The 14,425-nt window shown below is 44.7% G+C and overlaps 2 protein-coding genes across 3 annotated transcripts in view; one reads left to right on the forward strand and one right to left on the reverse strand.

The window, feature by feature from the left end:
• Positions 1–2,325: 2,325 nt before the first annotated feature.
• On the reverse strand, positions 2,326–8,625 carry SDF2 (stromal cell derived factor 2). The gene is made up of 3 exons (XM_081219628.1): positions 8,428–8,625; positions 6,144–6,340; positions 2,326–2,999 (listed from the first exon to the last, which is right to left on the reverse strand). The coding sequence occupies exons 1-3, from the start codon at positions 8,576–8,578 to the stop codon at positions 2,712–2,714; spliced, it is 636 nt and encodes a 211-aa protein (XP_081075754.1). The 5' UTR covers positions 8,579–8,625; the 3' UTR covers positions 2,326–2,711.
• A 343-nt stretch (positions 8,626–8,968) lies between these two features.
• The window catches only part of SUPT6H (SPT6 homolog, histone chaperone and transcription elongation factor), a 32,210-nt gene continuing 26,753 nt past the window's right edge, over positions 8,969–14,425 (forward strand). Inside the window, exons 1-2 of one of the 2 annotated variants that reach the window (XM_081218462.1) lie at positions 8,969–9,100; positions 13,522–13,619. The gene's annotated coding sequence lies outside the window, so the exon portion shown is untranslated. The remainder of the gene's footprint in view (positions 9,101–13,521; positions 13,620–14,425) is intronic. The other variant, XM_081218461.1, reaches the window with a different exon arrangement.

Here is a 14,425-nt window from a genome sequence, read left to right on the forward strand (position 1 = left end):
CTGCGCCGCCGCGGGCCGACCGGCAGCACGCGCAGGGATGGCGCTGGGCGAGGAAGCGTTGGCGCGCGTGCGCCCCGCCCCCCCCACAGCCCGCCAGCCAGCCAGCTGTCTCCCTGCCGCGCCCCGCCCGGCGCCCGCGATCCAAGGGGCCGACCGGCTGCGTGCGCGAAGTGAAGGCGGGGCTCCGGAAGGAGAGCAATGGGGAGCGATGGGGAGCGGCCCTCAAGCGGACTGACACACAGGCCCCGCCCCCGGGCGCACCCTTCGGGACCCGGAAAAGGGGAGCTGGGGGTTTGCCAGTGGCCTGGGCCTGAGCCCGCTGCCTGGCTGGCAGTGGACTTGGCTGCGTCGTTTGGGCCACGGAGAGTTCCACTTTCAAAGCAGTTTCCCGGAGTAGTTATAGAGTCTGCTTGGCCACCTAGGGCTCATGCTGAGGCTACTGCGGAAGTTATACCCTTGGGTCACACGAAGTAGTTATCCTGTCTTATTCGAGTCTTGTCTGAACATCATTGAGGAAACCAAGCGGTAATTAAAAGGCCTCAAAAATCCCACCACAAAGGAATGAGTTGCACCATTCTGTACCCTTCATTGCAGTTTTCAGTTTCTACTGTGAATAGCACAATCCAGGCACTGGGCCAGGGGTTATTACAGAAGTAAAGAATATTGTTCCTGCTCTTCAGCAACAACTTATCTAGGAAGCAAACACAATTATATGAAATAGAGGATTCAGGGCCAACTTTATTTTGCCTATTGCCTTCTCTGTGAAGTCATTGGACAAAGATTCCTTCCAACTCTAGTACAGTGATGTTAATACAGTACAAGCTAAAAAAAAATTCTTTAGCTTCAGATTCTTTGACATACTTATTTCAAAATAAGTACTTCATATCCCTTTGCTCTGACATCCTCATCTCCATAAACATCTTTCAGGATTTCTCTTGGAGACTTTTTTCACTTCTTCAGATAAAGCACCATTTCAACGTTCACCTAGGTTACCCAAAGTTGCTTTTACCCCTCCAACTGGTCTCCTTCCTCACCTAATCAATCCTCTTATTGGTCATTTCACATCTTCCCAAGGGCTCCACCACTGTTTTTTTCAAGTTTCTACTTATCTCTCGGGTGCTATAGTTCCGCCATCCACCTTGTAATCTGCAGCTTCAAGGTATGTTCTGTCTGTGAACCTTCAGAGAAGGCCCAACAACTGAGTAAAAACTCTGACCAAGCCACGAAGGGGTACTTGCAACACAACTCCCTACTCTCAATCATGTTGTGAAAGCTGATCCCCTTACTCAGCTGTTTCTATCACTTCCTTTCTTTCTCCCCAGACTGTTAAACCACCCTACTCCCAACCACCTCAATGGCATGAAATGTTGATTTTATCATTTGTCTACTTCTTTCTGGAGAGCTCTCAAAGGAGCAATGCAACTGAAGTGGAAAAAGAGGGAAGAGGGCAGAGATGGAGCTCAACTGGTTCCTGGTCTCGGCTTACTGAGACAAGCCCTTGTAAAAGAGATCAAGTCTTTGAATGTTACAGGTCACGTCTGGCACAGACCTGGTACCCCCAAATGTTCAACATTAACTCCCTAGGGCAAGTAAGGAAAAAATCCAGAAGTTTCTAAAAATAAAAAGGCCCGCTGGTCACTGAAATTCCAGCAGATGACAGACACTTCTGTTCACCACTACCACCCTTGAAGGACAGAAAAGCAAACTTCCTGGAACTGCCAAGCAGAGGAAAGGAAGAAGTGAGGTGAGTAGAGGACAAAAGCTTTCTAATCCCCTTTTCAGAGAAAGACATCTACATTTGTCCAAAAAGTATAGTTATCTCCCAAGAACTAAACACAGTTGTACTGCAGTAAAAATATGGATTCCTGTCTTCAAATTATTTACTAGCTTTAGGAATTCAGGCGGTTACTCAACTTTTCTCTTCTGCATTGGTAAAATCGTAGTATATACCCGGTAACATATCTCTGAGGATTAAATGAGGTAAGATCTATAGTATGGTGCCCAGTATTTAGCAAGCAGTAAATAAATGTTGGTTCCACTTTCCACCCCTACCCTTTTTCCTCAAGTACAGGTAACATATCCAAAGTGAAACATTTTATTGGCTATTTATTAAGGGTCTATAGCCATAATTAGTCAAAACTCTAATAAAGATGAGGTGCTGAGGGAGAAGTGAAAGTAAAGATAGACCAAGTGGGATGCAAGTAAGGCTTTCAAAAGGGCCCACACCAAAGGTTCCCATCATGTCAAAAGAGTGCTAGCAATGACTCTGAGGACTCAAGGATTAATCAGATTATGAAATAGCATGCCTAATAAACGACAATACAGTGACTAACAGTGAAATTTTTTATATCATTCTGGAGAAAGAAAGTGGGAGAAAAGTCACACACATTAATAATCCATGATGCCAAGATTCTGAGGAATAAAAATTTCCCAGCTAGGAGGGATGCCTCCCTCAGTTTCTGTTTTATTAATATGAATGAAAAGCACCTGCTCCTTCACCAACAAGTCTTGTACTCAGAAATAACTGACCCAAGTCTGGGAGAACAACCAATTCAACTGTGAAGGGCTGAGGCTTCCAAACACATCCACTGTTTCCTATCATGCATCTTCATCTCTGGTGACATGGTCACCCGTGGCAGGGATCCAAAGGGTGAAGGAGCAGCAGATGTCTATGAACACTGTGTGGTGACAGTGGCTCACAGCCTCCAGACTCATAGCTCTGTGTGGTGGCCTTCTGCCTTCAACAACTCACTGGGCTTCATGAAGATGCCTTCCATGGCTTTCCAGTAGTTGTTCTGGCTTGGCTGGGCCATGCCATGCACCTCTTTTTGCCCACTGATGGGTCGACCATATTGTTCTCCTGTGACAGACAGCAGAACCTCAGTGGAAGAATGCTTGAACCGCACCTCACCATCCCTCACCCAGTAGGGCCCGTTACAGAGCACCGTCCAGTCATCCAGATAATCGCCTTCACCGTCCTCACCAAAAGCACTCACTTCCTGGAAGACACAGATAGGTAGCGACATTAGTATAGCTGACACGTAGGCTTGAAAAGGGGAGGGAGGCAATGGGAATAAAACTAAGACTCTCCAAAAGTGATAAATAAGAGGCTTGCCAGTGTTGTTTAAAAATAAATAAAATAAAATAAAATAAAACTGTGGAAAAAAGATAAAAAGACACCAAGGACCTGAAATCACTTGCCATAAGATTATGGTCCAAACGTTTACTTTGCAAATATTCCTCTATGTGCCTTATATTTTCTATTATAGTCTTCAAATACTTTACCTCTTGTTATTTGACTTTAAATATTCCTGCCTCATTCCCTTAACTAGACATTAAGTGACGTGGTGAGAAACACAAGTTGGAAAGGGGATGGGCTCTGGAAACAGGCAAACCTTGAATGTCAGCTTTGTCCCTTCCTGTGTAACTCCTTTGGGCTTTCATTTTCTCCTCTATGAAATGATGACAATAATACCTTACAAAATAATTGTGAGAATAAGAATTAAATAAAATAATAAATATTAATTGAGCAGAGTATAGCAGATTCTATCTTCCCCTCGGATTCTAATCCCATTCTCCATAAGGCCAAAAATTCAAAGTTTCCATCACAATTTTAAAAGTGATTATTTCAGACATACATAATTTTTTTTAATCGAAGTACAATTGACCTACAACACTATGTTAATTCCAGGTGCACAACACAGTGACTCAATATTTCTATACATTACAAAATGACCACTACCAGACACATATGATTTAAATATATACTAAGAGCTATAAAATTTTAGATGATAAAAATCAGTCATTTGGAAATAAAGTCTGTAAGACTAAAGGCAAAAGAAACTGCACATAATTAACAATTCTACTACTATACTTGTATAGTGGAACTGAACAAGTAAGTAAATGGATGACAGTGCTAGCAGCCGGGTGTCTCACTGTTAGAGTGGGAATTTACAAAGAAGCAAAGGGAGGAGGCTAAAATGGTCTATGTGGCAATGGATTAGAATTGGAGGCATCAGTAAGAACTCATGTTTAACTTAATATAGATATAGATGGTTATATATGTGAACACTTACAATAAATATGAGTATATACACGTACATACACATATTTCTTTGCCCTGTCAGGTGAGAGGGCCTAAAAGAAACAAAACCCCCTAGCAACAAGCTCATGAAAGGCCTAGATCTTGGTTTAAGAATACCCTTTTCCAATAAAAGGAAGCAGGACTCCATAGGGAAATAGCTGATTCTAGGACTGGGGCAAGAAATATACAAGATGAGCCTGGAATATCTTTTACTGCCAGAAAGTAAGGAAGTGTTAAAACATAGCCACACACATACACAATGATGGGAGCAGGTCAAATGGACACAGGAGACAACTGAAAGAGCTCCCAACAGCCAAAGTCGGAAAAATGTGAGCAACATAATGAAGACAGTGGTATTGGATTATAACTCAAAGTATAAAATAAATATCCAGGAGTCCGTACCAATGAAAATAAATGACTGACTAAATAGAGAAAAGACAAATCTTCCATGCAGAAGAATTCCAAATAAATTATGTAACTATTCTACCCTAAAGGAAGAGGAGCATAACTCCCAACTCAAGTGTGAGCTGTGCACAGTGACTTCCTTCCAAAGAGTACAGTATGCAAAGGGAAAAAAATGAAAAGAATAACTTTACAAGAGAAACCTGAAAAACACTACTTCAGCCAGGTAATCAATATCAACAATCGTAAGATACTATGTACCCTAGATAGATGGGATGAAAATGGCACTTTACCTCTGTGGTCTTCCTCCCCAAAACCTTTATAAATCCAGTCTAATCATAAGAAAAAGATCAGACAAATTCCAACAGAGGAGCACCCTATACTATACCTGACTAGCACTCCTCAAAACTATCAAGGTCAGGACTTCCCTGGTGGCACACTGGTTAGGAATCTGCCTGCCAGTGCAGGGGACATGGGTTCAAGCCCCGGTCCAGGAAGATCCAACGTGCCGCGGAGCAACTAAGCTGTGCACAATTACTAAGCCTGCGCTCTAGAGCCCACGAGCCACAACTACTGAGCCTGCGTGCCACAACTACTAAAGCCTATGCACCTAGAGCCCGTGCTCCGCAACAAGAGAAGCCACCGCAATGAGCAGCCTGCGCACCGCAACGAAGAATAGCCCCCACTCACCGCAACTAGAGAAAGCATGCGTGCAGCAACGAAGACCCAACGCAGCCAAAAACGAATAAACAGATAAATTTATAAAAAATAAATTATCAGGCTTCCCTGGTGGCGCAGTGGTTGAGAGTCCGCCTGCCGATGCAGGGGAGAGGGGACACGGGTTCGTGCCCCGGTCCGGGAAGATCCCACATGCCACGGAACGGCTGGGCCCGTGAGCCACGCCCGCTGAGCCTGAGCGTCCGGAGCCTGTGCTCCGCAACGGGAGAGGCCACAACAGTGAGAGGCCCGTGTACGGCAAAATAAATAAATAAATAAATAAACTATCAAGGTCAACAAAAACAAGGAGAATCCGAGAAACTGTCACAGCCAAGAGGAGTCTAAGGAGACAACTAAATGTAACGTGGATGGGATCCTGGAACAGAAAAAAGACAGTAGGTAAGAACTACGGAAATCAGAATGAACTGTAGACTTTAGTTGATAACGTATCAGTATTGCTTTATTTACTGTAGCAAATTTACCATACTAATGTTAAGACGTTAATAGGGAAAAATATGTACAGAGGGGGAGTGGGAGGGAAGCAGTCATTAAGGGATCCACATCCTTCAGAAGTTCAAGGCTTAAAAAAAATGGCACAATACCGAATTCATTTTCCTAAAGTGGTTAGTTGGCATCATTAAAAAATAATAATTTTTATCGCAAGTTTGGAAAACACTGGGTTTATTGCAAGATTTAGCAAGATAACTTATGATACACTAACATATACCTATTCTCTCTTTCCTCATTTCTTGATTTGATCTAAATGTAGAGTCTCCATTTTGACCAGAAACAACTTCCTTCACACTTATGAGACAGAGGCAATTCTTCAGGTCTGCACAAAAGAGAAGATCTATACCTGGAACAGAAAGGGCTAAGAACCAAGATATCAAACAACTCAACTGAGTAATGAGCAGCAATGACCCACAGGATGCCACCTCACCTGGTTTCCAGAAAGAGGTGAGGTGAAGTGGTGACTATGGAGGTTTCGGCCAGTGTTGACATGTGTCAGCCGGATGGGCTGACCACATCTGATGGGGGTTCCCCTCTCACACACTGTGGCTGTCTTCCCCCGTATCCTCCAGTAACTATTGCTGTCATCCACAGAGGTTACACCTGTCACTGACTGCTGCCCACTACCTGCAGTCAAAAAAAAAAAAAGAAAAAGAAAAGAGGGTGAGCTCAACCTGACCCCTCTCTTTCCTATGGCTAATAATGTGCCCTGTGTCATAAAATAGGTTTGGGGGGCTGGGAAGGAAACCCCATGCTTCATATTTTTTTCTTCTATGACATTAAAATATATATAAAAAACACTAAATGTATTTATATAGTATTAGTTATTATATGATAAACTATGTTTAAGAGTGTACCATATCAGGGCTTCCCTGGTAGCACAGTGGTTAAGAATCCAATCCGCTTGTCAATGCAGGGGACACGGGTTTGAGCCCTGGTCCGGGAAGATCCCACATGCCGTGGAGCAACTAAGCCCATGCACCACAGCTACTGAGCCTGCGCTCTAGAGTCCGCGAGCCACAACTACTGAGCCTGCGTGCCACAACTACTGAAGCCTGCGCACCTAGAGCTCGTGCTCCGCAACAAGAGAAGTCACCGCAATGAGAAACCCACACACTGCAACGAACAGTAGCCCCCACTCACCGCAACTAGAGAAAGCCCGCGCACAGCAACGAAGACCCAATGCAGCCAAAAATAAATTAATTAATTAAAAATAAAATAAAATGAGACCGGTTTTTGCTGTCAACTTTAATCCAACAAGCCATTACAGCTCTCCAATTCCTGTAAGTGATATATCCAACATATTACAAAAGTTTTTTTTTTTTTTAATTTACAATTTCAACTTTTTTTTTTTTTTTGGCTGCATTGGGTCTTTGTTGCTGTGCACGGGCTTTCTCCAGTTGTGGCGAGCTGGGGCTACTCTTCGTTGCAGTGCGCAGGCTTCTCACTGTGGTGGCTTCTCTTATTACGGAGCACAAGCTCTAGGCGTGTGGGCTTCAGTAGTTGTGACACGTGGGCTCAGAAGTAGTGGCTCACGGGCTCTAGAGCGCAGGCTCAGCAGTTGTAGCGCATGTTAGTTGCTCCGCGGCATGTGGGATCTTCCCGGACCAGGGCTCGAACCGGTGTCCCCTGCATTGGCAGGTGGATTCTTAACCACTGCGCCACCAGGCAAGCCCACCGCTAGGATTATTAAGACGTCCCAACAATGACAATTCAGTTCCTCTCCTAGTCTACCTGGCCAGACAGGTTTTGGGTATCATAAACCACAGACCAGTCTCCATCTAAGAGAACTCCTTCCTCTCTTAGCTAATAGCATCATCAGTTATCTAAGACAGAAATCTAGCAGTCATCTTAGATGTCTCTCACATCTCACGACCTGAACTTTTTTCCTCTCCTTTCTGTTTTCGTTTTCTTGTCACTTGCTCACTGGCTCATTACTGTATTTCCTGTATTTAGAACAATATTAGACACACAGTAGATTCCTTAAATCTGTACTGAATGAATGAATCTACAAATAATTGCTGAATTATAAATGAACCCACAAGCTAAGCATTTTAGTTTCATACGTTAAAAAGGCCTCTCAACAGTTTCCTCTCCAATTCCAGTGAGTGCTTCAGTTCTCCTTTACAAAAAGGATAAGGTCTGAGTGAAAAGAGGCCAAAGGAAAAGAGTTGAAGAGCAAGTGTAAGATGGAAAAGAGCTAGAACAGAGGATTATAATCAAAGAATGAGGTCTTGGACGACTTCAGAAATAACAGCACTTACTGTAATTTTCTACATGTCTGTCTCTCCTGCACTGAGTAGTACCAGCCTGCAGTAACTGAAAGCAGACTTTAACCCTGGACAGATGTAGATCGAACCCCATACTGTCATTAACAGTATTCAAAGCTGCCAAGGCTTTGAGTATGCGATTTATTTGAGTCTGTTTCCTCGCCTGTAAAATGATAATAATAGTCTATGCGTCGTAGGAATGTTGTGAGTCTTAAAAAGCAAATATGTAATGTGCCTGGCACGAAGCTCACCACATAAAAACTAAGATTACGATTAAGATGCTTAAGGACCACTCAACTCTCGGACTCTCCGCCTCCAGACCTCAGGAACCTCCCCCGCGCTCCCCTAACCTTCCCAGACCACACCCCTAAGAGTTTCTCTAGGCCCCGCCCCCTCCTGAGCCTACCAGGCCTTCCCAGCCCACCCGAACCCGGGTCGCCGTACCTGACCCGTAGCGCACGTCGTGTGAGTGCAGTCGCACGTTGTGGCGCGTATTGAGCAGCTTCACCACAGAACCGCATGTAACGACAGCCAGATTGGACGATCCCACAGCACTCCACAAACCCCCGAACAACAGCAGCGACACCACAGCCATCCTGTCTGTAGCGCGGAGACCCTAATCTTCGAAGAAAACTCGGCCCCTCCCCGGAACCGGAAGCCGCGGGTGGAACCACAAAGAGGACGAAAAGGAGCTCTAGTCTGGTCTTTATGGTTCCTTTGGCTAGAGCGGCCTGAGGAACAGGCTAGGTCTGGTTGCTTCCGACCTCCTCATTCAGCTTATTCTGTTACGGGGGCCCTATGACAGTTGCCTTCTTGAACTGCTTCGGCCAGCCCAGCCCAGCTACCCCCATGCCTCCCTCCCCACCCCACCCCCGCCCCCGCCCCCGGCGAAGCCCGGAGACCCGGTTGGGAGAAGAGAGCAAGAACTGGTCCGCCCACTCCCAGTGACAGGGGGCCGGAAGTGACGTAGTACGTTGACGCAGCAGCGGCGGCGGCGGCGGTGGCGGCGGAGGGACCGTGCGGTGGGTCCGTACTATCCTTTCCCAGTCTCGGTTCGAGGACTCCATTTTCCTCGGTGGGGGCTTAGCGCACCGGAGAAGCGGCGGGCCTCAGGCAGGTAAAGTTTGGACTGGAAAGCGTGTTCCTCGAATGGGTCAGGTGGGGAGCCAGGCTCCTAGGGCCTGGTCCCGTAAGGGACGAGGCACTGGGGAGCGGTATGCGGGAAGAAGGGGGCCTCCGGCCTGCCCTGCTCTATGAGAGAGAAGGAGGAAGAAAGCGGGGTAGTTGCTCAGAGTCTCAAGGCTTTTCCCAACCCTCTGCCACCCAGAACCCATGAATTGGGTGGCCTGTTGTGTCAGCAGGCTTCCTGGGATGCCGTTCTTCTCTCGCAGCTTCTGAAAACTGGGCCGCGCGATAGGGTTTGGAATGGAAGGGACCTGGGGCTTCCGAGTCAGAATCAGGTGATCGAATTGTTGTCCTGGGGATGTGAAACCTACGGAGTTCCAGCAACTCGGCCATCAGGCTAGAGGGCGATGCCAAATTCCGTCTTTTTCCATATTGTTTAATAATATAATTGGAACTTTTTGTAGATGGCTACATTCATCAAACGCTTACCAGGCACATCAGAATGGGCTATTAAGACAAAAACTTTATTTTCTTCCAGTTTCTGCCTTTCTCTCCAGGGACTCCCTTGAACCAGCTGGAGCGGTTCATTTCCCGTGTTTGTTACAAGTACTGATACTTATTTTTCTGTTAGAGGAGGCCTCAGCTCTCTTAAAATACTTCACTGTAATATCAGAAGTAGCAAGGGAGTATTAAGTTACACTGCTGTTATGAATGAACATGGAGAGTGTAATTGATTTCTTGGGACAAAAAAAGCTTAGTTCGACCTTTTTTAGTTTAACTGTTTATATGAAAGTTACTGATTTTTAAGTCTTATGTATTGATTACAGAAGTATGACTGTGAATTTAGAGCCCTTTTGCATGACTTGTGTTCCTCCAGCCAGTACAAGTCTGAAACATCTGAAAGCTTATTTAGTTGCTTTCGGTGGCTACTAGGTCAGATTAGCATGGTGTTGCTACCCCCGAAGAAGTTTAAATCTCATCCTGGGATTAATCACATCAGGAAGTGGTGCAGTCACACCTGACAGTTGAATTTCCTTCAGAGTTTAATCCTGGGTTTTCGGCATGCTTCCTTCAGATGACCCAGTCCTGTGGCTTTAATAACCATCTGAAAGTTGGCAACTCCCGAGTTTAAGTCTCTAGCCCAGCCTTCTCTCCTCTATGTTTAAGAATCACACAAAATGCCCATTTAACAGCTCCATTTGGATGTCTCTTAGACATCCCAAACCTGACATAAGAAAAAGAAAATTTTGGTTTTTCCCATCATCCCAAACCTGGTCTTCCCTACATTACTAAGTGGTACTCTCATCCACATGCTTACTAAAGCCAGACCTCTGAAAATCATCTTGGATTCTTTTTTACTATCCACCTCCCCCAGCCCCCACCCCGCCAAGTCTTTCATTAAGTCCTGTCATTTCTACCTCCAAAATATATTTCAAATCTCTCTTCTATTCTCCATCTCCACTGCTGCTACCCTGTTCCAAGCCACCAGCATCTTTTGCCCAAGCTACCACAATAGTATCTTCAGTTTTCTCTGCTTCCACCCAGAACCCCTCCCAGTCCTTTTTCCACATTAGCAGGATCAGGTCAGGTCAGATCATGTCATTTCCTATTCCAGCGGCTTTCCGTGGCCTTCGCAGCCTGACTTGAGCAGGCCCCTTCTCCCTCTCTCATTCTGCTGCCTTTACCATTCTTTGGTCACACTGGCCATAGGACATTGCCTACCATATGCCAAGTTCTTGCCCACCTTTTCAGCCAGGAACCTCCTCCCCTGGCTCTGGATACCACAGCCTGCCCATTCTTGACCTCTTGGCCTAAACTAACCCTCTCAAAGGTGAGGGTGTTTACTTCCTTCCTAGCACTTAGAGCAAGCTTTATTTTATTTGTTTGTGGTTTGTCTCCTGGCAAACTACAGAATACAGGTATCCTAGGGGCAGGGAGTTTGTCTTGTATGTGCCTGGCGTGTAGTAGGCACTCATTAAATAAATATTTATTTAATTAACAAGTAAATTACTAAGTCAATTCTTGGTTTAAAACCCTGTAGGGGCTTCCCACCACCTTTCAGATAGAATCCAAAATCCTTAAGTTGTCCTATCAAGATCCTTGTGGCCTCACCTCTAACTCATCATGAACCCTCTCTCCAGTCAAACTGACCCTCACTGTTCCTGCTACAGCATATTCTGGGCCTTGCGCTGGGAGCACTTTTCTCCAACAACACCACTTCTCGAACCATCTCCAAAGAAGCCAGCTCCTCCACTTAGTTAATTCTGCCTCACTATTTAAGGTCTTTATTTAAAGTCACTTTCTCAAAACCAGGTTAGAATCCTCTATTACAGTCTCCCATGGTACCTTTGCCATCAATTTTTTTTTCTTTTAACATTTATTTAATAATTTTTTAAAATTTTTATTTATTTTATTTTTGGCTGCGTTGGGACTTTGTTGCTCTGCGCAGGCTTTTCTCTAGTTGCAGCAAGCGTAGGCTTCTCATTGTGGTGGCTCCTCTTGTTGCAGTGCACGGGCTCTAGGCGCGCACGGGCTCAGTAGCTGTGGCTCGGGGGCTCTAGAGCGCAGGCTCAGTAGTTGTGGCGCATGAGCTTAATTGCTCCATGGTATGTGGGATCTTCCTGGACCAGGGCTTGAACCCGTGTCCCCAGCATTAGCAGGTGGATTCTTAACCACTGCACCAGGGAAGCCCATGCCATCAATTCTTTAAAGACCTTCTCTACTTCTAGATCAGGGGTTACTAAACTAAGAAATTAGGCCACTCCCATTCATTTACATACTGTCTATGTCTGCTTTTGTACTACAATGGCAGATCAGCCCCTCTGTGCTAGAGCAGGAACTGTCTGCTCCCCCAGTGTGTGTTGCAGGGATACTGAATCTGGTTACATATTTTAGTTGTTCCTGCTCCTCGTTTGCCCTTTCCTTGTCCCCCAAGGAAACATGGAAAGAAAAGAAAAAACTAATATTTTTAAATTACTTATTATGTTAACCATTAACAATAGTGCTTTTTATGCCCAGGCATTGAAAAGATTCTTGAAAAGCTTCTAAGACTGTTATTTCATATAAATACGGTGTGCATGTTAAAATGGTTATAGGTAGAACTAACATTTTCTGTATTCTAACATCTTGACTTGATGTGATTAGGATTTTTCATAACAGAGTTCTGAATCCCAAACTTAAAAGAACTTGTCTTGAGTGGACTCTGAATACTTTTGTTTATTAAACTCTTAGGTTTTTGTATTCCAAGTTAGGTAGTCATTTGTGAACACCTTTGGAGTAGTCCTAGGCTCTTGCTCATCAAATGCAGAATGTCTTATAGTTTAAACTCCACACCAGACTTCTAGGGCTGTTCTCCAGATCACTAGGCCCTGTTAGACCTCTAAGCCTTTGCTCGTGTTGCCTTTTTCCAGACTATCTTCTTAACTCCTCTCAACTCAGGCATCACCTTTTCTGAGGCATTCTCTGACCTCTGTCTTAATATTGCTTTCATAGTTCTCATGTATAACTACCGTAAAACATTTATTGTGCTCTGTCGTAACTTTATTTATTTATTTATTTATGGCTGTGTTGCTGCACGCAGGCTTTCTCTAGTTGCGGCGAGCGGGGGCCGCTCTTCGTTGCGGTGCGCGGGCTTCTCATTGCAGTGGCTTGTCTTGTTGCGGAGCACCAGCTCTAGGCGCTCAGGCTTCAGTAGTTGTGGCACACGGGCTCAGTAGTTGTGGCCCGCAGGCTCTAGAGCACAGGCTCAGTAGCTGTGGCGCACGGGCTTAGTTGCTCCGTGGCATGTGGGATCTTCCCGGACCAGGGCTCGAACCTGTGTCCCCTGCATTGGCAGGCAGATTCTTAACCACTGCACCACCAGGGAAGCCCCTGTCATAACTTTATTTACAAGTTTTTTGTGAGATGAATATGAACACTAGGGTCAAAAGCATGTTTTACTTATTTTTATATACCCAAGTCCCAGCACAGAGCTTTACCCTAAAAAAAACAAAACTGTAAACGTTAATTGAAGCTGCCAGTGGAGGGAATTAACAGACATCCCTTTTTGCTCTGGTCTCCTTTTAATTGCCTCCTACATCACCTTGTTCAAAGGGAGGGACTGTGGAGGGCCTCCCCTGTGGCAATCTGATCCCAGCTCCATTCCTCTTCCAGAGAATGTCATGGTAACCGCCAGCCTGTCCCTTTGAGCCACATCTTGTACTGCAGCTGTGCTTCCGCCTGGAGAAACCTTCTGCTTTCACCACCCCACTCCCCTTCTGGATCTATTTCAGTAGCAAATTTAACTTAGAATCTGAATATGGGGAAAATTCACGAGCATAAGTCCTAAATACAAAATCCAAATGACATCAGACTCAGATATCATATATTAATGATAATCACATACTAATAAATACTGTTTTTGTTCTGGAATAGTTGCTGCTTGCCAACCTCAGCCTGCAGTGCTGCTGCAGCACCCTCTGCACATCTAGCTCCCTCAAGTTGCAGCAAATCAGGATTGCTTCTGGCACAAGGTATTTTAACTAGAAGTCTTGGCAGTGAGTTAGATCGGAGGCATTCCCCAGCTATAGCACAGCATGTACTTCATTGCGAACCTAGGGAATGGGAGGAAAGCTGCATGCAGCACAGAGCACCAGCTGCCCGCAGAACAGAATAAAGCTGTGCTTTCATCAGGCAGGCTGTCTGTTTCTCTCTGCTAAGTAGGCTGTAGGGCATCTGGTCTGGAGGAGCTGGCACTTAGTGTGAAGATGTTGAGGCCTTACAAGACTGAATTTGTGGGTCTGATAGCCTAATTAAAGTAAGCTATCTGTGGGGGCTGCTGTACCCAAATCTATCTTTAATGACTTAGTTCAGGGCTGAAAGAGAGCAGTATTAAAATTAGAGCACTACATTTAATCGGCAGAAGTTTTAGATATTCATTTTTGGCTGTACTCAGGCTGAATGACCTTAAGGATACAGATCTTGCGGGGGAAAGGGCATCAGTCTAACCCAAGGCTTCCTGTATCACCACCCTATGGGACCTATACAATGGTGTAGTATAGTGGCTCTCAAACTTTTTGATCTCAGGACCCCTTTATACTCTTAAAGATAATTTAAGATTCCAAAGACATTTTGTTAATGTGAGTTACATCTATTGATGTTTGAGATTTATACATATAGATGTTATTCAGATTAGAAATTAAAATTAATTTCTAAAGTAAATTAATAATGACTAAATAAATAGATGAATGTTAATTCATTTTAGCATAATAATAAGCCCGTTTGCAATATACAAGTATATCAAATCAACACATTATAGACCTTAACCTTACACAATGTT

Source organism: Mesoplodon bidens (assembly GCF_964165515.1).
Source record: "Mesoplodon bidens genome assembly, chromosome: 19".
Classification (NCBI taxonomy): domain Eukaryota; kingdom Metazoa; phylum Chordata; class Mammalia; order Artiodactyla; family Ziphiidae; genus Mesoplodon; species Mesoplodon bidens.

What these genes read in the sequence shown, in the direction of transcription:
- SDF2 (XM_081219628.1), bottom strand. Translation starts at nt 8,578, where the DNA reads ATGGCTGTGGTGTCGCTGCTGTTGTTCGGGGGTTTGTGGAGTGCTGTG. An exon ending in CGACGTGCGCTACGGGTCAG is followed by an intron (nt 6,341 to 8,427) that starts GTACGGCGACCC and finishes TTTTGACTGCAG; the next exon opens with GTAGTGGGCAGCAGTCAGTG. An exon ending in CACCTCTTTCTGGAAACCAG is followed by an intron (nt 3,000 to 6,143) that starts GTGAGGTGGCAT and finishes TGTGTCTTCCAG; the next exon opens with GAAGTGAGTGCTTTTGGTGA.